Source organism: Equus przewalskii, chromosome 10 (genome assembly GCF_037783145.1).
Source record: "Equus przewalskii isolate Varuska chromosome 10, EquPr2, whole genome shotgun sequence".
NCBI lineage: Eukaryota > Metazoa > Chordata > Mammalia > Perissodactyla > Equidae > Equus > Equus przewalskii.
Window position 1 is genome coordinate 21,721,957 of NC_091840.1, and position 27,247 is coordinate 21,749,203.

The 27,247-nt window shown below is 40.5% G+C and overlaps 1 protein-coding gene across 2 annotated transcripts; it reads left to right on the forward strand.

Annotated features, from left to right (window-relative positions):
• Positions 1 to 6,217: 6,217 nt before the first annotated feature.
• KRT23 (keratin 23) lies at positions 6,218 to 22,773 on the forward strand. Of its 2 annotated transcripts, XM_008539624.2 has the most exons (8): positions 6,218 to 9,922; positions 14,518 to 14,600; positions 15,271 to 15,427; positions 16,750 to 16,911; positions 16,998 to 17,120; positions 19,910 to 20,130; positions 20,970 to 21,001; positions 22,404 to 22,773. In XM_008539624.2, the coding sequence occupies exons 1-8, from the start codon at positions 9,509 to 9,511 to the stop codon at positions 22,496 to 22,498; spliced, it is 1,287 nt and encodes a 428-aa protein (XP_008537846.1). In that variant the 5' UTR covers positions 6,218 to 9,508; the 3' UTR covers positions 22,499 to 22,773. The 2 variants fall into 2 exon arrangements, with proteins under 2 accessions (XP_008537846.1, XP_070418096.1); XM_070561995.1 differs by lacking the exon at positions 20,970 to 21,001.
• The last annotated feature ends 4,474 nt before the right edge of the window (positions 22,774 to 27,247 follow it).

The window sequence follows — 27,247 nt, forward strand, 5'->3', positions numbered from 1 at the left end:
AGGAGAGAACAAAGAGGGGAGAGAAAGAAAGAGTCATAGTCCGGGGGAAGTGAGGAAGACAGGGAGACAGAGGAGCGAGAATGCGAGTGAGATCTAACAAAAGGCGTTTGGGAAAGCTTTCACCTGCTCAAAAACAATAAGACAAATTCAAGCCTTCCTAGGGAAGAACGGTAAGACTGGCTGGCTGTCTCCCATCCTACCTTAAAGCCCAGTTATTATAACACGACATAACATTCGGAATGTTCCGGTGACTTCCTTAGAGTGGAAATAGTGTCCATCCTAAAATATAAATAAACATAACATAGTAGGAATAAGAATAAAAATACCAAACAAAGAAATTGGGGATTATATTTAGGATATGATGTATATAGAAAAGTGACAATTTAAAAGGCACAAAGCATATTGAAACAAATCCTATAAATTTAGGGCATTCTATAAAAAATATCTAACTTCCCAACAAACTGTACCCAAAGCCAGAACATAGAGTGATATGGGCTTATTTTACCTGGCCAAAATAGAGTATTCTAACACACACACACAAACGTATTTGAATAATAGTGATACTGAGCACTTTTTATGTACAATGCATGGATTATCTAATTTAATTCCCACAATAACTCCGTCAATCAGGGGTGAGCATTAATCTCAGTTCACAGGTGTGGAAATTGAGGCCTAAGGGGTTGGGCAGCAGATGGCACAATCAGAATTTGAACTTCGAGCTTGTAACCAGAACATTCATCAGCATGAACTTAGACTGACCTTTACAAGGACTGTGTTTATAAAATATGAACTCTTGCAGTTAACGTTTATCTTTGGATTCATCTGGAGACAGAAGTATGCCTTTTAGGCTAGGATTTTTTATCTAGCGCGTGTGACCTCCTGACAATTTCAATGGTCTCTTCTCTCTCCGGAGCTGTGGGATCACAGGGTAGAGAAGGGTTGTTTACGATCATCGTCACCCTCTGTCCTCCTGTGCACACTACAATGTATAGGTTACAAAGTTTATGTGTGTATGTTACATATTGATCACATAGCTCATGTTATGTACAGTGCATATAGATTACATAGTTCATGTATGCACATTGCGTAAGGATTACACAGCTCATGCATGTGAGTTACATACAGACCACATAGCTCATATATGTACATTGCATGCTGATTACAAGGCTCACGTGTGTATATTACATGCCGATTATATAGCTCATGTATGTCTATTACATACAGATTACAAAGTTCACGTATGTACTTTAACTCATTCACTCGCCACAACAGCCCTATTAATTACAGGGAGGATTATTGTTAGTCCCATTTTAACCATAAGAAAACTGAGACCAGAGAGGTTAAGATCACCCAGTGGGTTAATAGCAGAACAGGGACTTGAACCCCTGGCCTAAAGTCCTTTCCACTAATTTACACTGTAGCAAACATATAGATAAGATACAGCATCATCAGGGTGATTTTTTGAAAAAGGAAGGGCAGAACTCTTTGAAACTGGAAGCATAGAAAAAGCAATCATTCCCAGCCAAAATAAAAGAGAGAATGGGGAGAGAATCAATCTAATTTTCCATCTAAAAGTCAACACATGAATAATAACTAATAAGCAAGAAAAGAGGTAAGGAGAATATCTCCTACAAATACAGAAGGAGCAACCAAGAAATAAATCTGCAAAGATACTGTAAAGACACATGAAGTCACTGCAAACAGATGGATGAAATATGAAGCCAGTGGTGACGTAGGGGCTGGGCTCCACGGCCTCTCTGCCATTGACCCACTGGACAACCCTAGACAAGTCTTTCCCCTTCCACTGCTTTAATTCTTTCTTCTAGAAAAGAGAGTCCATCATGGTAGTTACTTGTCCATTAAACAAGCTAAGAGCCTTGAACTAAAAAATACTTTAGCAAAATATATTATTACTATATTTCCTGTCTAAAAGTGTACGGATTAGGATATGTATCAAACACATACAGTTTAGGATAGCATAATAAACAGTATATTTATTACATCATCCTATTGAGGGGACAAATGCAGCATATGCACACTATAGTTGCCGTAAGAATCAACGATAAATTGAATTTTATTATGATGTTTTCTTTTTCATGGCAGAAAACTAACTAAAGCTGTGTTACTCTTCTAATACCTCTGCATATTTCACTAAATCATTCTTCTACAAAAAATAACAAATAAATCACCATCATTTCTCTTCTGCACAGGTGCCATAGGCTCCCAACTGATCCCTACACGTTTACTCTCTCATTTCTTCTCCACAAAGCTGCCAGGGTTATCTTTTTAAAACACAAACATGATCATGGTACAGCATTCCTTTGCTTAAAATCTTTCTGTAGCTCTCCATGGCTCTTGTGTTGAAGATCAAAATACTTAGCAGAGGTGGGAAAGCACCTAAATGCATCACCAGCTTCATCTCATCCTACTTTCCCCCTTGCTCTCTATGCTCCAGTCACTTAGAGTAGGTATTCAGTAAGTATTCGTTCTATGAATGGATGAATGAAAAGGTGAACAATACATTAAGGTGTTTTTTTTAATAGGAAGCAATATTTTTGTGAACCAAACAAACAAATGTTGCATTTCAGGCACCAACAACTGTCAAGTGAGGAAGAATCATGGTGTGCAAGGACCTTCCCACAGGCCTCCACACACTGACCCTAACACAACAAGAACCACACTGGGCTAAAGGGGAAACCTACCAAGACAAGATTTCGGCAAGTTGCATGAGATGATGTCTCAGTAAACCAACACCAGTTACTTAAAATGTAAAATGCAGGTTAATTCAAGGATTACCAGTGACAACAGCCTTTGTGTAAGGGATTTATTTGGTTACCTATCATGTTCTTTGGATTAAGATGATAATAAGGAGAAAAAAGAAGAGTGAAATCATTTCAGTCTTGCACTTGCACTCCCCACCCACTAGTGGGGACTTGTTTTTCTTCTGTAGCCTTAAATAAACAAAATCACCCCAATAGCCCTGGTGCCATGCCAGAGGCAGTGCAAAGGGACTTAAGCATCTATCTAAAATCAGGCTTAAGCCAGGCTGTCCCGGCACTCCTTTCAAAGAAGTGATCTGGCTGGAACACCTCTTACCTTCTCAGCAAGGTATGGTGTCAGCTGGGAAAAGGGAAGAGATAGGCCTCCTCTTTTGAAGGTGATAGTGATAAATGAGATTCAGCTCCAGTATTATGGGATAGGCTGGCCCACTCTTCCCAAGGTTCACACTAAGGTGCTGAATGACAAATATGTCACTCAAATGATGAAGACTTCATCTCCACCAGGTGAAAAGAGCCCGACAACCAAGAAAATGAAGCTGTCTCTGTTGGTGATAATGCTAACTTTCCATGTCTCCCTGAGAACTGGCAATTCTGAATTCAAGGCATAAATGAGTAAAGATCAGTAACTGCTCCTAAGCACCACAGAACAGACCCTAACGTAACACATTGTTCATCTGGCAGGGTACTAAATCTGCAAAAACCAAAACAAAACAAACTCCCATATCTATAGACTAGAGAATCCTGGGAGGCAGGAACTGCGTCTTATTAGTCTCTCTACTCACAGAACCAGAGCACCTCTAAAGTAAACTCTCAACAAAAGAAACAATTAAGTAAATTAAATTAGAGTAATTAAATTAGTAAATTAAATAATTAAGTGAATTAAATTTAACCTAATTATTTGTGGCTGCAGACTTTAACCAACAATGGAATCAGAGACGAAACGCATAGTGTGGGGATAGGAGAAAAAAGTAACAGAAACATTTTAAACACAGCTGGACATTTGTAAATCAACAGGTGCATGAATCAACATCCCACAATTGCAAAAATCTTAGGGAACCTAAAGCATCATCTCTATGGCTTTAAAAAATAATAAAGCAAAGAAATTAGGGAGCTCTACAACAATGTCATGGAATCCCACTGCCAATCCTAGCTCTGCTATTAACTAGCCACGGGCCCTTGCTGAAAGGAATTCCCTTCTTTTGTTTCTTGTCTGTAAAATGACGGGTATGAGACAGATGGTAAATATGGTTCATTTCAAAGTCCAATATTATGTTCCTATAGAACATGAAAATCCTAAACATTTTCTTGGTAACTAGAGGCCAACAGAGAGAAGGAACCTTTAAAGTTTTACATCATTGGCTCCCAACTTTTTCTATTTGTAGACTTCTTTGAAAAGTTAATGAAAGCTGTCACCTCCCCCTCAGAAGAGTGAACATGTCAAGACTTAAACAAAATTTTGTAAACAGTTTTAGAGATTTTACCAACTTCTTGAAGTCTAACCACTGAATTCCAAGTTAAAGAGCTCAGCTAAAATGGAAGCAGTGATTCGCAGTGTGAACAACAGGAAGTGCACAACACTCCCTACAAAGCATTCCTGCCCAAAATGCCAGACTGGAATCTAATAAAGCCTTTAGCTCTCATTATTACCTTCAAAGAAATACAGCGGTCAGAGAACCACGCTCAAAAAATTACCACGGGGAAGCAATCAGAAGAATCTAGAATTTGGGAAATTCTACAGGAGTTGTCATTCCTTTCCAGCCATTCTTTCTGACTCTACTACCTAGGACCTCTTGCTCCTTCCCAACCATGAGGGTCCCTTAAGTATCCACTTAGGCTTATCTTTTTTAACTACCCCTGCCCACAATTATCCTTCCTTTTCTTCTCCTTTTTATCTTAACTTATTCTATTCCACACAATCCACTACGACTTTATATTCTTCCCAAGACCAAGGTTAACAAACATTTACGGAGGGCCTGCCACAGCCCTCTGTAAACTGAAAGTGTTGAGGAGTTGAAGATGTTGGCCATACCCTGGGCCTTTAAGCTTCCTTACGATTAAGTTCTGGGATAACTAGGCAGTTGCTTGACGCGCAGGACGTGCAGCAAACACGGCTTCACTTTTCATACATTTTGAATTGCTCAAAAATATGCTAATATGGATTAGGATCTTAATAAACACTTGCTGAATTAGATTTCTGTCAAAACAGATCTTATTTAACTGAAATCTGCTTTCTCTTTCTTTCTCTGATGCCTTCTCTTCTTCAAATTTCCTAACTCTTCTCTTAAGGCCCCAAATGCTATTCGTTTGTGGTCACTTACAAGGCTCTGTCTACTGCTGCATCCTTATCTAATTCTCTCCAGCTTCTAAAAACCAGATTAAGAAGGGTTTCCAACACATTTATCTCAAGACATACTGTTTGAGGAAATTTCCTTCTGTAATCTTAAAACTCTTTTTGCCTGTGTGTGTTTTTAATTATTTTTCCCTGTATATCAGTCAATATATACAGATACTATTTGGAAGCAATTTTACATTGGTTTACCTTCCCTCCTCGTCTGAAACACTATGTTGGATACTTTTTAATTTAAACCTTTTATCTGTTGGCCTCTTTTTTCTGGAAAAATCAAAATATGAGAAAATTTTCTTTTGATTTGGCCAGAGTTTGATAAACCTAGGCATTTATAAAATGTCTGACCTGGTGTCATTGCAGAAGCTGTGTTTTATTTCTATAAACATCTAGTCTTTTTATGTAACCCTCCAAATCACAGGATAATGACACAGCAATTTTTCCTGAAGCTCTACTACTCATCTGTTCTGAAATGTCATGCATAGTAAAAGTCTATTTGGGTGTTGTTTTGGCCATTCTTCTCTCACTATAAAGAAGAGGGGGCCTATAGAACGCTTCAGGGATGGAATGATTGTCTTTAAAAGGCACAAACACACTGTGCTTTCAGTTAATGACAACTAACTGTTGACAGGGCTCCCATCTGATCCCTAATGCACCCACGTGCAACCCCATTCGTTCACTCACCACTCAACCCCCTGCAAAATACCCATTTCCTTTTAATGACAACATCTCAGTTCATCAGAAAGATGAACTAAATGTGAAAATTACAAATCTTTTAGCTGGAAAGTCATGCAAAGAAGAACAATTTATATTCTGAACAATTTGAACTCAATAGAAATTTTTTAAAAAATCATGAAACCATATCACAGGTGAAATGCTCATTGACCAAAAGGACGAGTAAATGTTGGACATCTACTGAGAATGCAATTGATCCTTTATCCCTTGAGTTCTTTAAAAACAGTTTAAAAATACCTTCAGTGGGGCCAGCCCCGTGGCCGAGTGGTTGAGTTCGCACACTTTGTTTCAACGGCCCGAGGTTTCACCAGCTAGAATCCTGGGCGCAGACATGGCACCGCTCATCAGGCCATGCTGAGGTGGCATCCCACATGCCACAACTAGAAGGACCCACAACTAAAAATACACAACTATGTACCGGGGGCTTTGGGAGAAAAAGGAAAACTAAAAATCTTAAAAAAAAAAAAATACCCTCAGCAATTTGCAGTTGACCTACCTAAAAGCAGAAAGCTGCAATAAATGACGTTGTTGGCCTTTCCAGTTCTGTCATTCCACAAATACTGGCATTTACAGGTCATTTTATGTTCTTTAAAAATTATAAAAATAAAATAATGTGATGAATGTTTAAAATTCCTATAGAAAACACATAACTAAAGTGAATTCATTTTAGCCTGTCAACTAAATTTTTTAATTAGCTTACTTCTTCTAAAATAGAATAAACTGTATGAACTCATCTTTCTAAAATTATTTTAGCCATCCACCTGTGGAGAGTATCTGAAATAATGTTCACCAAACTTACCAATGGTTGTCTGTATGGTAGAATTAAGAAGTTTTTCAAGATCTTTTTTCTTATACTTTTTTATGTATTACTTGAATTTTTTATGATAAGCATATATCATTTTTACCAAAAAAAATGCCCCACCATTTCTTTTAAAATCCAGTGGAACTCCACCCATTGTAAATTACACGGAAAATCATTGTACCAGAGTTCTAGAAGAGATTACTTCTCTCTAGTCCTCTCAAATCTCTTTACCAATTTTCCCGTGCCCTGGTGCTGCTATAATACAGGAAATATTTTGCTGGAGGCTAACTTCTATAAATCCAGACTCCTACATACTCCTGTAAAATGATGCACAGGCCAAATTTACAGGGCTAATAAGTCACTGCCACTCAGACACGCCTGAAATGGGCAGAGAAATGATCGGTTCCATTGCAGATTATCACGAGAGAGTTTAGAGAAACGGAGTGCAGCCTGGCTCTTGCACGTCCTAGAGATGGATGTTCTCATTTGTGAGGCTGGTCCATGTGAACTCAAACCAGAGCCGACCCAACCTTGAGTCAAAACAGATGATCAGGAACCACCCCCATCCGTCAACACACGGCTTGCACCACACGTCTGAGCAAATCTACGTTTCCCTCATTTGCTCTGTTTTTACCTCATCTCCCTTTTGTCTTTCTCTCATGTTCAGATGTAAGTGACTGCACAACACTTTAACAGAGGGCTCCCTCTAAGCACCCCCAAGGCTTCCTTTAGTCTTGACTAAATTTTTCCATCTTGTGCACAGTGAGATGAGGAAAGTCTGGAGGACTTTGCAAGGTTTTGTTGCCAGGGCAGACAAGCAGAGCTGGTGTGCTTTAGGTGATTTTATTTGTAATTAGGAATGATTTTGCCTTTGTGGCTGGCTAGTTCACCCCTTGAAGAGGCTTTATTCTACTATCTGGTTTTACATCTCACACTCCTCAAAGGGGCAGGCAGTAACTGCATCAGAGGACCTGAGTTAAAATCCTGACTCTAAAAAGTTCATTATTGGGTTAACTCACACTTATGAAACGCCAATACGAAGCCAGACTTTGATGCTTGAAAGACGGAAGACATAATCCCTGCTTTCAAGAAGACTGCAGTTCCAGAGGAGTGTGACAAATGCAGTGGTGAGTGAAAGAACAGGGATAGACTTAGGGCCAGGGAGGCGGCGGGGCCCTGCTGGGGACTCCTAGCCTCTGCAGTGGGGCAGGGACACCAAGCTGTCTGTTCCTCTGGAGGATCTTAGGATCCAGAAGAGGCGGTTTCGTCATAGAAGGGACACCCAAGTCATGCGGGAAAATTCAGAGAACAATTGTTGAAGGAGGTAACCCTCAAACCACATCTTAAGGCGGGGAGCAGGCATGGGCAGCACAGGCAGTGACTTTCCAAGCAGTGGAAACAGTACAGATAAGGCCACGACACCCACAAATTCGTGTGTTGAATTACACTGCACATGCAAATCAGCTCTGAATCATTCACCTCCATGAGCCCCTGATTCTTTACCTGTAAAATGGAGACAACAACCCTTGCCTGGTTACATCAAGAGTTGTTGTGTGTATTAAATAAAGAATATCAAAGGGCTATGTAAACTGGGAAATTCCATTATCACTATTATGAAAAAGAAGTGTTGCACAGAACTCCATCAAGATTCAACTCAATGATAACAGTGTTGTGTGGCAGAAAGAATCCGGCCCTGGCTTTGCCACTAACCCACCATCAGTCCTCTGCCATATCCTACTCCTGACAGGCCTCAGTTTTCTTCACCTGTAAAATTAATGGCTTGAACGGAGGAACGCTAAAGTCCCTTCCGATGTCGACATTTTATTTCTAAGTCCCCTTTAAATCTTGTTGCCAGTAACCACCACATGGCTCCCCACCCCCAGACTATTTCTTTATTCATTCCTAACCTTTACCTTGGCAGACGAACCATAATATTCATCAAGCACGTTAGACAACCCATGGCACATTTCCTGTTTTCCTCCGTCCTCTCTGCAGGTCACAGACACACAGAGCCCAGCCTATGCAGGGTTCAGCCGGGACAGGGCTGCTGGCCACTTAACAAAGGCTGCATTCCTCCCAGGAGCAAGAGAAGTCCTGAGCACAGGCCAGGGTTGTTTGGTTTTGAGGTGTGCTGGGGATGAAAGGCACTCTGGAAGTGGAAGGCTCGGTCATTCATTAATTAATTATAATTGAGGGTTTGTTCTTAAGAACCATCCCTTTGAAATTACTTTCCATCAGACAGCGACTGCCACAAAGGCATCAGATATTCAGAACATTCTCCATTTCCTCAGCGCGAGTATTTTCATTCCAGGATCAGAGATTCTGTTCTGATCTGGCTCTTCCCTTGTGAGTCTCTCCCACCTTCGCTTTAGAGCTGGGGTTTGTTTATTTAGGGGGTGTGGATGTGTGAGTCCGTGTGTTTAATGCCTACTTTTTAAAAGGCAATCTATACTACACCAAATAACCTTTTTGTGGTCTTTAATCTGACTTTTCACTGATAAATGAACAATGGAAAAACTCCATGGAAAGATTAGAAAGACACCGGAGACTGACACCCCCCTAAGGTGTGGACCACACCTCCGGCTTACAACTGGAAGGGAGAAGCAAACTGATACACTGATGTGGCTCTAAACAACAACAACGGGTGTGAAGGCCCAGGGGCAATTCAGGGTTGACCAAGAGGAAACACATGTTGCACAACGATATGATCTTGTTGGTACAGTTGTCAGAGAAGGGAACTCCCACAGCAAAGGGCATAAAAGCATCCGGGGCAGTCTGGGGCAGCGCAGTTCTGTGGTGCCAGGGAGTGGAGCAGAGTCCGGCCCTGCCCCAAACACAGATGGGACCATGAACTCCAGCCACAGCTTCAGCCAGACCCTCTCGGGCTCCCTCCATGGCACATGGTCCGGCCGGGGAGCATATGGCACTAGGGGCTGGCCGGGGAGCTTCCCCCGGGCTCCCAGCGTCCATGGTGGAGCAGGAGGTGTCCGCATCTCCCTTTCCTTCACCTCACCAAGCTGCCCGCCCCCCGGAGGGTCCTGGGGGTCTGGAAGAGGCAGTTGCCTCCTAGGTGGAAATGGGAAGGAGACCATGCAGAACCTCAATAACCGCCTAGCCTCCTACCTGGACAAGGTGCGTGCCCTGGAGGAGGCCAACATGAAGCTCGAAAGTCGCATCCTGAAGTGGCATCAGGAGAGAGACCCTGGCAGTAAGCAAGATTACTCGCAATATGAGGAAAACATCAGCCACCTGCAGGAGCAGGTAAGATCCTGGGTGACCCTGGAACTCAAGAGGGTGCTGCATTTCCAGGGGACCCATGGGAGGAGAGATCCGTACAAAAAACAATTTCCAGGAGAATGGCAAAAGACCTTAAAGTAATTGTGAACAAAGGTATTCAAGAAGATTTTCTTCTTATACCTTAAATCTGGACTTGGGAAAGTCTGTTCTCTATATTTATTTTTCTATACATAAATTATGCAGAAAACTTAAAAAATGTAAGGGCATCAGCTGCTGTCCAGTATCACTTATGATCCAGCCATGTAACAGTAATGATAAGGGCTGGTATTCATTCCACATGCTCAGTGCACAAGGCACAAGAGAGCATTTACTGCTCATTACGTCAGTTCTGCTCCACTTCAAAATCCTAGCGAAGGTGTTATTATCCACCCAAAAAAGGCTGAGTTATACTATTTTGGAGATCACACCTAAAAAATGTCACTCCACTAGCAGATACATCATTGTGACACCCCTGGCTATTTCCTTCTGAGGGCTGCTGGAAGTTCTGAGTTCTAACTGCTCACAGTTCTGAAAATGGCACATTGCTAGAAGAAAAAGTAAAATGAGCATAATTTTTGGAAGCTTAGAGTTAGGGTGGGTTAAGGAGACTTCTTCAAAAAATAAGTAACTTTTTAACCAAACATTAAAAAAGCTAAACTTATACTTTCTGGGATGTCTCATAATATTGGCTAGAAGTAGAGGGAATCTAGTCATTTCATATGTTATTTTTTAAAGGTATGTAACTTCCTTCTTATGGAAAGTAACCCCAGGAAACTCCTTGTAAGATCATGATTTAACCTGTCCTAGAAAGGGCATCATGGGGTTCCAATATTTATACAGTATTATTTCTCAACACTCAGTCGTCCTTTCTTAAATGTAGGAAGGACCAATCAAGATAATAAAAATCTGTCCTCATAATGAACCCTAATTATTGAATAATCAACCTGATAACTGGCTGTGTAATTACTTTAACTATATAGTACTTGGTTGTCTTTATGAAAAAAACAAGGTGACTCAACACACCTCACCATTCTTTTTCATTAATAAAGTTGCTTTGGTTTTAGAATGGAGACAATAGGAGATTTTTGCAAATGGACAGCTGAGAACATAACTCCCAAAGGAAATACGAGATTAGACCTGGTCAAATAATTCACTAGCTGACAGCAGAGAGAAGGAGGGAAAGGGGGAAAAGGGAGGGAAATATTTATTGAGCTCTTATTGTATGCCAGGCATCATGCTGGTTATTTAATACACATATAAGCGCTGTCCAAGAGCTTTCTGCACTGATGGAAATGTTCTACATCATCTAATTTAATTCTCACAACAACCCTGGAAAGAAACTGAAACTCAGAAAAGTGAAGTAGCCATCCGAAGCCACCAGCAAGAGGCAGAGGTGGAATTCTAACCCCAGTCTGTTTCAATGGCCTTATAATTTCCATACAGCATCGTGCTGACTAGCACACCTCATACAAAAATAAGAGTATTTATTAATAAAGATAATGCATTACATTGGCATTTTTAATCATGCAACACATATTTCATATGCATTATCTCACTCTGTGAGGCAGGTATTTCTATCCTTGACTTATAGATGAGGAGACTGAGACCAAGTGGCTGCCTAAATTCCTTGGAGCAGAATTGAGACGTGTGAGTGGGGGCAATGACGAGGAGGGGGTGGCTTGCCCCGTCTCCAAAAAGCCTGGGATTCTAGGTTCTGACATTCAATGGGAAGCTTCTTCAGCTTCAAATTCTACTCTTTTCTGGATTTCTTACTTCAGTTGTATTTTCTCCTTGTTTGAAGAAAATAACCGACGTGGAGTTTGTCTATCTATCCCGACCTCCCTTGTTTGCAGGTGAGAAAATAGAGGCCCAAAGAGTTCCCACAACCACTTGGGGCTGACCCCTGCCCGGGCCTGGATGAAGTGTTCTGAGTAGACACGGCATTCTCCCACCCCCACTTCAGGGGTATTAAACGTTACTCAAGAAGTCTACAAGAAATTGAGTTCAAAAATTAATCCAATCCCTTTGAAACACAGAATTGGACACAGTCATAGGGGTATTAGAATATTAGAATAGCTCACAACACTGCTATATTTGGGATTTTGGTTCATGGTCAAAAATTCTATTTTCCTCTCCCTGGGACGAGATTACACACCCTGGGGTGAAAATGGTGCAATAACACATCAACTAGATTCTTTTAAAAGAATGAACTCAGGGCCTTGGGGAGAATCCAGATGATTAATTATAACATACAATGCAAAGCCTATGCCTCATATACTGTTGCTCAATCCACCCTGATCCATTCATTACGGTGAAGGATGTCTCAGAAACAGGGACTGCATCATCATATTGTATCAGGTAACCCGAACAGTGGGAAATAGTTTCAGTTTTTAAATGTACTCCACATCGAGTACATTTCAGAATTCACCACTCAGGAACCATGAGAATGCTGCCTAGGGAATCAGACTCTTGACGTGGGCCTTGCAATGGATAAATGATCAGTTTGACTCAGAAAAGCCAAATAAGCCCACAGACGGTATTTTTGATTTTCTGATTCCGTGGGGTGTATAGTGCATGGTTACTCTGGATGTCAGTCCACACCTCAGTGCACAACTAATGCTAACCCCAGGGATCCTCAGGCCTTTTGGATGGAGCTACTTTTCATTTCCCATGCGCTTAGATAAGGCAAAGAATAAAGAGGCTGGAGGGAAAGGCGCTGGTAAGAAAGTCCCTGAGCAGCACTATGGAGGGGAGACAAGAGCAAAGGAAGCAGTCACAGTACCATTTGGCATCCACCAAGGGAAGAACGAAATTGGGCAGGCGCAGCCAGCCTGGCTATCTTCCACCACCAACAGTTAAAAGTTTGAGAATGCATCCCAACATATAAAACCTGGGGTTTATCCAATACAGACATTGGCTCTAATTACAAAAGTGTTATATTTGAAAAAAGAACATTAAACAATTTACATTTTTCTGAACTCATTTAGTTTCAACTAATTTTTCAGAGTGTCTACAGTATGCCCAGAATATGCTAAGTATTTTACATTATTTTATTTAATCTCTTCTAATCTAATTCTCACAACTCTGATGAAGTGGCTATTTTTATTGCCTTTTTGTGGATGAAGAAACTGAGACTCAGCAAGCTCACTCAGTTCGCGGGCCCCGCGCGGGAGCCCAGGTCCTGCTCTCTGAGTTCCAGACCCAGTGTTCCTACCCCCTCTGAATCCTGCTATTGTGCATTCATGACACCAAATTCCAGGTTATCAGTGGAGCTTTGAATAGGACCAGATTCTTAAAAGGTGCCTTTGTATTGAGGTATAACTTTGTCCTAAAAACTCCTTTCTAAATAAAGGAATTATCTGTATAAACACAACAGGAATGTCACAGGATTCTCTGGTCCAACCAAGTTACAGAAGTTTGGACTAGGACCTCTAATGTTACCTGTTTCTAGTGTAAACTACTTATCTAACAGACAGTGAAATGGAAGCCCAGGGAGTGGAGCGACTGGCCAAGTTCACGCGGATGTTCAGTAACAAGAAATAAAAGGAAAATCTCTGAGTTCCTAGTTCAGCACAATACTTGGTACAAAAGTAGTATTATACTTTTGACATTGAGAGATCTTCCACCCAATTTCCTGAAGACAGTGACTTACATCAAATGAGCACTATTTCTCTGATCACAAATGCCTAGACGTATTTACAAATCACACATCTACACGCGATTGCTCGTGTGGATACTTCCAACAATATTTTTCTCTTTATAGTAAAAACATATCTAAACATCCAGTGAAAGTCTTTACCTGAAGGCTTTACCACAGTTAGTATTTATTAAGCTGCTTCATTCTAAGGTAAAGAATTATTTCAGTGAATATTTTAAAAGCTACAACTGGGGCATTCTCATCACAGACTAAGTTAGAAACACATACACATTACCTACAAGTTATGTGTAGGGCTAGAGTCACTTTGGGCAAAAAATAATTATGTCATGTGATGACTACTATAAAATATACTTAAAATTAGTTTGACGAAGTAGTATCAGCGATAGTTTGTCTCAGTGACACTTTGGTCAATATCACTGAGCAGAAACACGAATGCTATCGGGAAGAAGAATTACATCCATCTGAAAGAATTACTGCCCTTTAGGGGAGCCAAACTAATATTCACAATAAGAAAAGGGTCAGAACCTAAACCTCGTTTAACAACTTCCAACGTGGATGAGCTTAAGCAGAACATGAAGACGTGTTCATCATACTAGAAAGTCAGAAGGCATTTGAACGATGCCTCTCCTTCCCTTCCCATATCATTCTTTCAGCAGTGGCATCAATCCTAGCCGGTCAAAGCTCAGTTTAAAAAAAAGACCATGAAACTGGCTGCAACCATATCCTTGCTATAAAATCGTTCTGATGCTTTCCACCTAGTAAGCGCTCAGCAAACATTTACTGATTTGATTATTCATTGTTCCTCTGCCAAAATGGAAGGCATCTACGCTGACAAGTCAAATTCTCAGGAGACTAGAGGGCAGAAGTGCAGCTCCCCTGTGTGTGTGTCTGACTGAGAAGACTCTTGGCACGTGTTTTACAGATAGTGGATGGTAAGCTGACCAACGCTCAGATCATTCTTCTCATTGACAACGCCAGGATGGCCGTGGATGACTTCAGCCTCAAGTAAGTTCCTTCTTCACGGTGTTGCGGGGGTTTTTGTTTGGTGGTTTTGTTTTGTTTTTTGGGTTCCTCTTGTTTTTGTTTTGCAGAAGGAAAACTTATCTCACACTTGCCCACACGTAAAATCTTCCTGAGATATAATTAAAAGGTGTAACAAGAACAAATACTTGACTGGACCCTAGTTTAAACAAGCCAGCTATAAAATACAATTTTTGGTATGGGAAAATTTGAATATGAGGCAATAATTAGATGACATTGAAGAGTTGTTATTAATTTTTTAGGTGTGATAATGTTATGCTTATTTAGAAAAATGTCTTTTTCTTTAAATGCATTCTGAAGTATTTAGGGGGTGAAATATCATAATGTCTGTAATTTACTTCAAAATACAAAATAGAATATAAAAATAAGCAAACATGACAAAACGTTAATGGTTGCTAAATATAAGTGCTGGCCACATGACTGTTTATTATTTTACTCTAATTAAAAAAAATAACTTTGAATCACCATCACAGAAAAACCTGCATGAAATAGACATATGAAGCTTGCAAAGTATGTATTCATTTGCTCCCATTAAACCTAAAAGGTAAGAGATTCGCCTCTAAACGAAAGTAAATCCTTAAAAGACCAGAGCCTTCCAACAACAGATGTGCTCTTCCCTTCCTTCTAATCAAAGGTATGATAATGAACACTCCTTCAAGAAAGACTTGGAAGCTGAAGTTGAGGGTCTCCGAAAGACCTTGGATAATCTGACCATTGTCACAACAGACCTGGAACAGGAGGTTGAGGGAATGAGGAAGGAGCTCATCCTCATGAAGAAGCACCACGAGCAGGTATAACTCCCCGGGGGCTCCTGATAACTGGTACTGCTCTTAACCTGCACATTTCAAGTGATTCAATACCTACACAAGACATTACCATCCAAATGCCGGTTCTATCGTCCTTCAACCTAAATAATCGTAAGGAACCACAAGTATCTAATTTTTCCAACTTCAAGATTATCTACTCACGTGTCAAATATAACAGCCAAAATATAATCACAATTAATGATGAATTGGTCAACAATTTTGTTAACACACAATATTTCCCCAGACTTTTTTTATTACACTGTAAGAACAAACGTGTGAGACTGAACTTCCTTCACTGACCCAATGTGCAGCAAATTGAGGGACAATAGAATAAAGAGAATCTGTCACTGATCAAGGTAAATGTGACTAGTAGCAAAATTAAGAATCCTAATTTCCAGAGGCATTTAACTGACTTTTAAAAAGTTACTATCCATCTAAAGTCCCTGAGACTCTGATAAAATGGTAGAAAAACAGTCCCCATTTTAGGCAAACAAAATTGCTTACGAACATCAAAGAGCCTTAGTTTCTGAACAGCTGGTCAGATAATGACTGCTAATTAAAACTTTCCTGTGGTTTCTTGGTTTTCATATCCTATGGGCATCAGTCCTACAGAGTCATAATGCATTGATGAGATTTTAAAAGCCTCTACGTCTTTTGGCTTTGGGTTACTGAACTGCTTCCCAAAAGCTTTGGTCTATAACCCGAAATGTTCAACTGCTTAAATGTGTCGATTCACCCATGAACATTTGCTGAAGAGTTCTTGACACACCAGATGGGGCCAGCCCCATGGCTTAGCGGTTAAGTTTGTACACTCCACTTCTGTGGCCCGGGGTTCGCAAATTTGGATCCCAGGCAAGGACCTACGCATTGCTTATCAAGCCATTCTGTGGCAGGCATCCCAAATATAAAACAGAGGAAGAGAGGCACAGATGTTAGCTCAGGGCGAATATTCCTCAGCAAAAAGAGGAAGATTGGCAAGAGATGTTAGCTCAGGGCTAATCCTCCTCAAAAAAGAAAGTCAATCTTGACACACTATTAAGCACAATTCTTTCTGAAATGTTTTCAACCAGGAATTAAGTCAGTAATCACAAAGGCTGTTTGATATCTGTCTGTATAAGCATAAGAGAAAAAAGTACATAATATTTTGTCATCAACAAATAGTAACTGAGAAACCAAACCAAACCAGTGAAAGAGTAGCAACCACAGAAGCTGAAGTTCTAAACGATCCATTAACTGCTGCCAATCAATACACTTCCAGCCTTCTGATCATTACAGCCAATTCATTTTCTTTTTCTGTTATTAAACAGGAAATGGAGGAACATCGTGTGCCAAATGACTTCAAGGTCAATGTGAAGGTGGATACAACTCCAGGGGAAGATCTGATCAAGGTCCTGCAGGATATGAGGCAGGAATACGAGTCTATAATAAAGAAGCAGCATCAAGATTTGGACACGTGGTATAAAGAGCAGGTAAAAGAAAGGTGCCCAGACTCCCTGAAGGTTCCATTTCCATGCGGTCCAATGCCAATGCCTCTGCCCTTTGCTTGGTCTCACAGTCAGCGATGATGGCCCAGGAGGCGGCCAATCCAAAAGTTGTGCAGAGCAGCCAAAGTGACATTCATGAACTGAAGCGTACTTTCCAGGCCCTGGAGATCGACCTGCAGGCACAGTGCAACAGGGTGAGTCTGAGCTTGGAAAATCCTGGGTGGGTACCACCTCCTCCACAAAGCCTTCTTTGACCTCTCTCATGGGCCCATCTCCCCAACTCCCTTGGGACATCTCTCACTTCCCACTTTCCCCCCAAATGTTTTATGATGAGGATGATAACAAGAGCTATCATTCATTGAACGTCCATGGTGTGCTAGGGAGTTCATTATACTAAATGTCATCAATCCTCACATTAACTTTTCCAGGTAGGTTTTAGTAACTCCATTTTAGGGACAAGTAAACCAAAGCTCCAAACAGTTAAGTAAATTAGCCAAGGTCACACAGCTAGTAAGAGGTCAATGGTGAAGCCAGGTGGTGTTTTGGGGGCAGCGCAGCTCTAGACTCCCATAATCTCTATTAGTGCTCTCCCCACTTACAACCAGCCTGTCCCCCCAACTCCAATAAAGCAAAGTTATGTGCCTGTGACCTGGATGACTCCAGGTCACCCAGGCCTGGCTGACTCCAATCACTGTACATGTGTCTTATCACCTAGCAAACTACAAGTTCTTGAGTCTAAGTCATTTCTATAATCTTTATGGTCTTTTAGTAAAATGCTTTGTGTGAATGTCATAAGCACTCAAAATTCATTAAATAAAATCTATCCTTTGAGTACCTTTGTAGCCTATCTGAATCTTCTAATCATTCATCAATATCATTCCCCAGTACCACTCTGCCCTCAGTCTTGAGGAGAAATGATTAGCTCATTTTATTGTAGATGCACATGGTAAATTACTGTTATGTTGTAGGAATCAGTGATGGTGAACAGACGTTTAAAATGTGCGCTGTCAAGGTGATAATAACGAGCCCAGAAATAATTACAGTTTTATAGCTTTCAAAATATTTTAACACACAGTATTTCACAACACCCTGTGAGGTCAGCAAGGCATTTATATCCATTTCCATGCATTCCACCATCTGACACTATTCTAAGCACTGAAGATTTGACAATAAAGGAGTTCGTATTCTAGTGAGGATGACAGACAATAAATGCATGAATCTTCAAAATACATAATATGTTAGGCAGAGAAAAGTGCTACAAAGAAATGAAGCATGAAAGGGAGGTAAGGCATGGCAGGGTGAATAGATGTCATTTTAAACAAGGTGGTCAGGAAAGGTTTTACTGTTAAGGTGACAGCTGAGCAAAACCCTGAAAGTGGTAAGGAGGTGAATTATGTGGCTATGGGGGGAGGGGTTCCAGGTGGAGGGAACAGCAAATACACAAGCAATGAGGCACAGGTATGTCCAATGGGTTGGAGGAATAGCAGGGAAGCCACTGTGGCTGCAGTGAGTGAACAAAGAGAAGAAGAAAGGAGAGGAGGAGAGGAGGGAAGGGAGGGGAGGCCATGGGGTAACAACGGAGCCAGACTATGTAGCCTTGAACCTTGGAGGGTGTCCAGAGGAATTTGAAACAGCAGATATAGACAATGCCTTGAGGAACTTTGCTGTAGGTGAAGGCGATCAGAACAATTGGATGACAGCTGAAGGTAGATATGGGTTCAAGAGAGAAAAATTTTAAGGTAGGAGAAATTATTCTATTTGAAAGCCAGTGGGAATAATCTAGTAGCGAGGAGAACACTGATGATGCAAGAAGGCAGGCAATTGCAGAGATGACTGGAGCACAGACAGCTCATGCCAAGTAACAGGAGGAAATGAGTACCTGGACAGACTCAACCACCTGGGTGTAAGTAATGGTGAGAGCTTGTGGGAGTCCTCTCCCGGCGGCTTTCATCTCCTCAACGACATAGGAAGCAAGGCCATGGGCTGAGAGAAAGGAGAGGGAGGAGGGAGGTTGGAAGACAGAGGAGAAGGAATGAAATAGCCCTCTGGGAGAAGAGGAGAGTAAGTAGACCAGGGACATGTGGTTTAATGGCCAGGCAGCATTAAGAGCCCCCTGAAAGCTAGCAGTCATGATAAAGTGAGAGTATCCAGCACAGTTATGAGTTTCTCCTTAAGATGAAAGTCAGGTGCTCCAGGAAAGCAGGTGGCAACACCAAACAGAACAGGGACTTGAACTCAGTTCTCTGCATCCTGTATCCAGCAACTGTATTTTGCAGCTTTTAAAATTTCCTCAAAAATGACGATTTGTTACCATTGCCATAATCGAAAAGCATTGCTTGGGACTAGGGTTGCCAGATTAACTGAATTAAAATGTAGAACACCCAATTAGATTAGAATTTCAGATAAAAAACCAAAGTTTTTTTTAGTATGAGTATGTTTTATGCAATATTGGGGCAATATTTGGGACATACTTGTACTAGAAAATTACTCGTTGCTCATCTGAAATTCGAGTTTAACTAAGTGGCCTCTATTTTATCTGGCATCCCTACTTGACACCCTTCTCTGGAGATAAAACAGACAGCAGTCTCAGTCGCCGTCTCCCGCTAGGAGTTTTCCATCTGGCAGAAACAAAATGTAAGCATGAGGAGGTAAGGAACAGATCAGAGCAAGGCAGCATATGCCCCATCCCAAAGGAGCGGTGTAAACAATAAACGCTACAGGAGCGCAGCGAAGTTGCCAAGAGCTCCCTGACACAAAGGTTTTACACTGGGAAAACGGGCTTCAAAAGTCCTGACACCGCTCAACTCCCCACTGCCCAAGCCCCAAACCTATAAGTCAGCCTGCTTCTCATCTTTGCATCCCCAGCAGCTGCCAAGACACCTAGCTGAGTGGTCGCTGTATCCTAAGTACTTAACAAGCACATCTTATTGAATCAATCAAGCCGCCAGTCAATTAAGGAAAGAAACATGATTTCTTTTTTCAGAAATCTGCTTTAGAAAACACGTTATCAGAGACCCAGTCTCGGTACTCCTGCCAACTCCAGGACATGCAACAGATAATCTCTCACTATGAGGAGGAACTGATGCAGTTACGCCATGACCTGGAGCGTCAGAACAGCGAATACAAGGTCCTCCTGGGCATCAAAACCCACCTAGAGAAGGAAATCGCCACGTACCGTCAGCTCCTGGACGGAGAGAGTGAAGGGTAAGGCAGAAGCTGGCAGGGGAGAGGAGGAGGCAAAGGACATCCAGCTCGTGTGTGCATTCATGTACCCTAAGATTCTTTTAGCAATCATCACTCTAGACAAAGAAAGATTTATGTTGAATTTCTCCTGAAGATACTTAGATCAGGTTGTATTTCATTAAGCAGCAAGTGAGAATTAATCAGCTCTTACTCCCAGGACACTGAGATTTGAAGCCAACAGTTAAAATTAGTATATTAAAGTCTCTAGAAAGAAACAACCAACAAGGTTCAGGTAGAGTGCTTCCCAGTGGGAATGCACGTGATTTTGGCTCCAAAAAAAGGGAAGATTGGCGGAATATTTTAGCCTAATAGCAGGAAAAGATTCATAAGAGATTGAGATGTCTAGATTTTCAATCTGGTACTTCTGACCACCTTGGAAAATGAAAACAGCTGTCCACAAAAAGGGCACATACATCCTATGACTCAAGAGAAATGGTTAGAAGTTTTAAAAAAATACATAAATAAAATAAAATGAACAGTCTGAAAAGCCCAGACATTCCAGGCTTCAGACCCAGACCCAGGAAAGGATCCCAGGGGAGGAAACCTGCAGCCAGTTGAAAGGATGGAGCTGGTCCGGTAAACCTTCTCTGACCCCAGGGTCGGTGGGAGGCAGTACTCACTGGTTTCTGGATCCAGAGGATTCTCCCATGAACTCATGACCTTGAGACTACAGAGCTCAGACAATTATCCTCATTAAAGAGCTACAAATTTACAAGCAGGCAAAGGAAGTTAGTTCATCTTGAGGTTTTTATGATAGTTGCTAATACTAAAATGAGCTTTAACCTTTATCACTTTTATAGGACAATGGAGGAATCTAAGTCGAGTGTGAAAGGTAAAAAAATTTCTTTCATTGTTTGAAGCTACTTTTTTAAATGAATCAGCACATTTATCCATTCTGTAATATTCATAAGCCTTAGTGTACTCCTAAATGTCCTGTGTTCAATTTTTATTTTACTCCCAAATGGCCAGGAATCTTGGATTAACTTAAGTTAGATAACACAGAAAAAAATGAGCTCTCAATATTGTCCTCAACCATATATATGAAGGTTCTTTGCAAGCAGTAAATAAAAACAATCATTAATATTTTCACATCACTATTAAGTAATGGAGCCTGTTTATTAAACTCCTAGGAAATTAGAAGGAAATGATTTCACATAATTTCCCCAAGTATATTCTGTTGAATACTAGCATTCCATGAGATTTTAATTGAGTATTATGAAAGACGTGCTCTATGGCCAGATACAGTTGAGAACACTACATACCACTCTCCTCTTCGTGAAGAGTCATGTTGCATGTCAGTAAGTTCAAGATGGAACAAGCACTGCTGTGGGGAAGAAAGGACGTTGTACTTCGTATAACACAGTGCTCCCAAATACATGTGACCTGGGAACTCCATGTCCTCAGATTACCTTTAACACCTCACAGAAAAGCTCCAAGAAACCACAGTGCGGAACAAGTGGGACTTTCTATTCATTTATGGTAAAAAGGTTCTAAGGCGTTAGAGATTCAGAGAATCAGAGCTCGAGTAACCATCACAGAACAGTTGATCTAACTGCTATCCCTCTGCAAGCTCCCGACAAATGGTCCTTCAGCCTCTCTTACCCATGGCCAGGGATGGGGAACCCATTACTTGATAGGGTGGCCCAATCTACTGTTCAAGAGGTTTGATTTTAACAAGGTTCTCCCCATATCTGTATTAATGGTTTCAATTCTTCTCTCTGGTCTAGAATCAGTTTACTAATGTGTCAACAAAACGTTAGTCAAATAAATCATATCTTTGAAAACAGCGACCATGATAAACATCCCTGGCTTCTCACCCATCTCTCATAAGCATGCTTTGTAGATCTCAAAATCAGGTGCCCAGAATGGCATTTAATGCTCTGTAAGCTCAAAGAATCTGTGATGTAAGTGCTACAAAGTCAACATAAGCAGAAAGGACTCCTTGAGTGCTTATGGTCAGAGACTAGATTGTGATTCAGGCACACCTAGGATGAAGTTCTCGACCTCTAGAAGATGACACTGTCACTGTTCAGACCCCTCATTTCCTGGAGGGTGGGAGGAAATCCTTCCTCGGTGAGATCTCTCTTCATTCCCGCAGGCCTGTCACATTGCTTAGTGATCATTTTGGAAGGCACAGAGAGCCTTCAGGTGCTGAGAGCAGGGAAATGAAAATGAGTACAGTTCAGATGGTGGGAGAAGCACGGCAGTGACCTCTTCATTGCTCTTTCCCTCAGCGTCTGCAGCACCAAGGATCAAGGCCATCACACAGGAGAGTGTCAACGGGAGAGTAATTCTTTCTCAAGTGAATGAGATCCAAAGGTGTGCGTGAGGCCAATAAAAGTTTCTGCCTGTTTTCCCCAATGGAAAGTCCTTGCCCGGACACAAATGAGTGAGTCCTTAGAGGTGCCCCTGGGGTTATCAAACTTCTATTTTTTTCTCTGTAACAATCTCACCAGATGTTCCACAGTGATCTTAACGTACCGCTGCACCTTTTGGATCAAAGTATGAGTTCATGAGCTTAAAGCTCTGCTTTCCTAGTACAATATTCAGATTCCCATCATTGTGTATCTGTTTTGTAGTCAATAAAACTCTCCACCAGCTGCATCATGTCTTTTTCTATATTATATGGAAAGATAAGACCTACAGGTCTCATTCTAATGAGGGATTCTCAGAGCATTATCCCTGAACGATCCAGAGGGACCGTAATGCTTTAAACATGTTCAGAGCAGCCAAACACGGGCAGAATTGTTACCCTGCAGCCGTGCCACCTAGGGACGAGATGCGGCTCATAAGGCTCTCCAGACTTCTGCCAGCAGGAAGGGGGAAAAAGAGAGAAAGGGAGGCCTAGAAAGCCTCACTGAGAATGTGAGATGCCCAAAAATTATTCTATCCCACATAAAAATAAATAACCAACCAACCAAACTTAAGGGCCTAAAAGGGAGTTAAAGCTAGAAAAGGAAATTCAGAAAAAAATCCTCATTACAGATAGATACCAAGACCCTAAAAGGGGAAGTGACTTATCCAGGATCCAAACTGCAAATATTAGCATCCAGAGTATTATGCTAAGTTGTAGTAGGGGCTAAAGCACAGAGACAACACACCTCTGTCCTCTGAAGAAGGTGCCGTTTTCTCCACTTGTAGCAGCGAGAGCCGTTTTTCCAAGGCTAGTACAGAGAAGCAGGGCTGGAGAAAAGGAAGATAGAAATCATATCCACTAGGACATCATCAGAATGTTGGACACAGGAGTATAGGATATGAACAATTTACAGGACCATAGACACAGGCTTAATCAAACTCTCCCATTTTACAACAAATAAACTGAGGCCCAGAGCGATAAAGACATTTACCCACTCACTCACCGGATTGTTGCAGATGGATCTAGACGCAGCTCTCTTGGCTGCATTAACAGCTGTTAAACTAAAAGTGGTGTAGTTTAGTTCCACTGTCATCCAACACATTGGCAATGCATCGTATACTTTTTGTCTCTGTGTTTTAATACTTTCCTGGAAAGGATTGCTTTTGATATTTTGTGAAGTGGGCATCTGTCAAAACAGGATTAGTCTTCCTTTAAGGCAATAATTGCTGTTTCTAATTCTTAATGCCCAAAGAATAGAAAACCAACCCTTAACAATAGGAAATTAGGCAAAAGGAACCCAGGGTAATCCCCTCATTGCAAAAATGTGTTATTGATTTAACTAAAATACATTAATTCCCTGAGGTAAAATTACAAATTTATCTTTTCTGTGTGATTACTTCAAAGAATCTCAAAAATAACCAATATACTAACATCTTCAATGAGTTTTCTTTGTGCAGTATTCATCTATGGAGAATTTTGATGTTTTGGGGGGCAAGAATGGATCTATATTAGACTTCAATAGTTCTCTTTTTCTATTTTATTTTATTATGGGAACTTTTTCATGTTAATAGGTTACTATAGTCTCAAAGCAGATCTAAAAATGAATTTGTTCTCTATTTTAGCACCAATTCACTCTGTTACTTTAGACATTATTATTTCATTCCTGAAATCTGGAAATTATGCATAAAATTATACATATGTTCTCAAGGTAAAGTTTGAACATTGCTAGCAAAATATTTTGAAGAATATTCAAGAAGAATATGACAAGCTGAAGGTAAAGTTATAATACTAGATACAGAAACTAATTTCTTCCATTTGCCATCATAGTTTATATATGATTTGGTAATAGTAAATCATAAAATATGAATAATTTTGTATTTAAGGCACTAAAACACCCTTAGAGTCTTATTAATTTTCACTGTATCAATTAAGGTGACCAATTCAACCCAGTTTGCCCAGGAAAGCCCTCAGTCCCAGGCAAATTGGGGTGGTTGGTCGCTCTATCAATAAAGAGTTACTCTTGTCTTAGTCCATTTGGGCTGATATAACAGAATACCACAGACTGGGTGGCTTATAAACGACAGAAATTTACTTCTCACTGTTCTGGAGGATGGGAAGTCCAAGATCAAAGCACAGAACAATTGTGTTCTGGTGAAGGCCCACTTCCTGGTTCCGAGCCTGTGTCCTCACAGGATGGAAGGGGCTTGGGAGCTCTGTGGGGTCTCTTTTGTAAGAGCATTAATCCCATTCATGAGGGCTCCACCCTCATGACTAAGCGCCTCCCAAATGCCACACCTCCTAAAACCATCACCTTAGGGGTTAGGATTTCAACATCTGAATTTTTCAGACCCACAGCATCTCTATTTCACTAAGGAGAGACAAGTAGAAAGAAATTAAATTGGCCTGAATAAAGAGACAACTGCATGAGTTTAGGCTCTAGGCAACATATTATAACCTCTCTCCCACATCTAAATGAGAAATCTTTCAAAATACCCATTACATAATAAAAAAAAATACCCATTACAAATTGATTAGTGCCTATATGTCCAGATGAATTACCAACCAAAGAAGTTTTCATTCGTATTTGGTTTTGACCAACACACACCCAATCCACATAAAGGAGTTGGTAATAAATTATATCGTCGTCATTACAGAAACACTTTGAGTAAATAGCAGCTTTTCCACTACTCAAAACCCAATTAAACAAATAGTTGGCTAATCCAGAGAGGTATAAAGCATTACTTTGGAACTGAATATTTATGTCAACATATTTTCCAACAGTATGAAAACATGGTTGACTGGATAGATCCATTTGATATGTTTAAATCCAATTAAATACACGCCTTTATTAAATGCTCATTTTTCCATTTATGTTTCTATACATTTAGCCTGTTAATGATGTGTGAAATTGGGAACTAAACTTCATAAAAATTCATTATTAAGGAATGTAGCAATTGTATGTTGGGGGTAGAGGTCATAAAGCTGAAAAGAGAGCAAGGACTCGAATTACGGTAGGAAAAAGTAAGAAAGAGACATTCGAGAATGTTCCTTTAGCACAGGGGTTCTCAAATTTGGCTGCACCTCAGGATCACCTGGGGAGATTTAAAAGTTCTAATGCTCAGATCACATTACAGATCAATTAAATCAAGGTTTTTGAAGGTTGAGACCCAGGCATCAATATATTTTAAAGATTCCCAAGTAATGACAACATACAGCCAAGTTTAGGAATCTACTGCTTTAGTAGCTTCAGGCAAGTGCTTTTGTATTTGTTTGTTTGCTCCCCATATTACTAATTTTTAATAATTCCATAAGAATTAATGATGGCTTATAGAAAAATAAGAACCTCCTCCATGTCGCTCCCAAATGCTTGTGAAGAGAGTTTCATTTTACAGAATTGTAGAGAACTGCTTCCAGAAAACACAGCTGAATAAAAACTGTAAGACAAATACTAAAAAGTATTTCACAAAACTCTGCAAACTTACTTCCACCTAAGTCTAGTAAAATCTCTTTCAGGTGCTTAATCAAATATTTTCCCAAGGTGTTAGGCTCCTGTAATGAGCCTCTATGATGAAAATTTGCCATATTATTTTAGCCTCTGTTTAATTGCAGGAACAACTAAGTAAATTTTTCCTTAAACAAATATCATATTGTTTTACTGTTTCCAAAATGCACATTTTATATTTCTCTAATAGTTAATCAGGCATCACATGTAAGTTCAAATAAAAAAATATTAGCACTAGAAGAAATCATAGGAATCAACTGATTGGGACCTCTTGTTTAAGAGATGCGGGAGCTAACGTCTAGAAAGGTTAGTCAAGCCCGCCTGGAACTCAGATCTCCTGTCTATCTATATGTAGCATCTCTGCCAGATGGAAACATCAGAATTGAAGAAAGCATCGCATAATTTTTTTTTTAAGTTTACATTGTGTCAAATAATATACTATTTCTCTATAAAAATAACGTAATTCCAAAAATACCTTTTATGGACATTAAGCAATGTTGTACCATAATTACATATTTAGCCTTTCACAAAAGCAAATGGATACCAGATAATGGTATTATTTTCTGAGTATGCAATAGATATTGGTAGCCCCAGGGAATCCCTACCACCAGGACTAATGCCTTTCTGTAGTCTCTCTCACATTTATTCTCGGCTTGGCCGTGTGACTTGATTTGACCAATGGAATATCAGCAAGCATGACACAAATAAGGGTTTAACAAATGCTTACACATTGGGGCTCATCCCCTTGGAATGCTCCCTCTAGGAAGCCAGCTACCATGTCAGAATTTCATTTATCCTGAGGTCTCATGCTTTGAGGAAGTCTAAGCTAGCTTCATGGAGAAGCCTCATGAAGGAAAACTGAGGAACCCAGCCAACAGCCATAACTGAAGCTCCAGACATATGGCTCTGCTCAAGCCATTCCACCTAATTCCCTGCCATTCAAGCCACCCAGTTGAGGCCCCACATATCATGGAGCAGAGATAAGCCATCCCCAGTATTCTGAATCTGAAATTCTGACCCACAGAATTATGAACAAATAAAACGGTTATTGTTTTAAGCCAGTAAGTTTTGGGGTAGTTTTTCATATGGCAGTGGATAAGCAAAACGGAGTATTTAAGATGGAAGAGTCTATTATTTGCTCAGTGACAAGAGCTGATTTAAGGCTAGTCCATTAGCATCCCACCAAACTTTTGACCAGGATTTTAGTCATTTTAACACGG

Bases quoted from the DNA above. Each gene is read 5' to 3' on its own strand.
- KRT23 (XM_008539624.2), top strand. From the start codon at position 9,509: ATGAACTCCAGCCACAGCTTCAGCCAGACCCTCTCGGGCTCCCTCCAT. The intron at 15,428-16,749 runs GTATAACTCCCC...GTTATTAAACAG, and splicing joins TGAAGAAGCACCACGAGCAG to GAAATGGAGGAACATCGTGT. The intron at 17,121-19,909 runs GTGAGTCTGAGC...TTCTTTTTTCAG, and splicing joins TGCAGGCACAGTGCAACAGG to AAATCTGCTTTAGAAAACAC.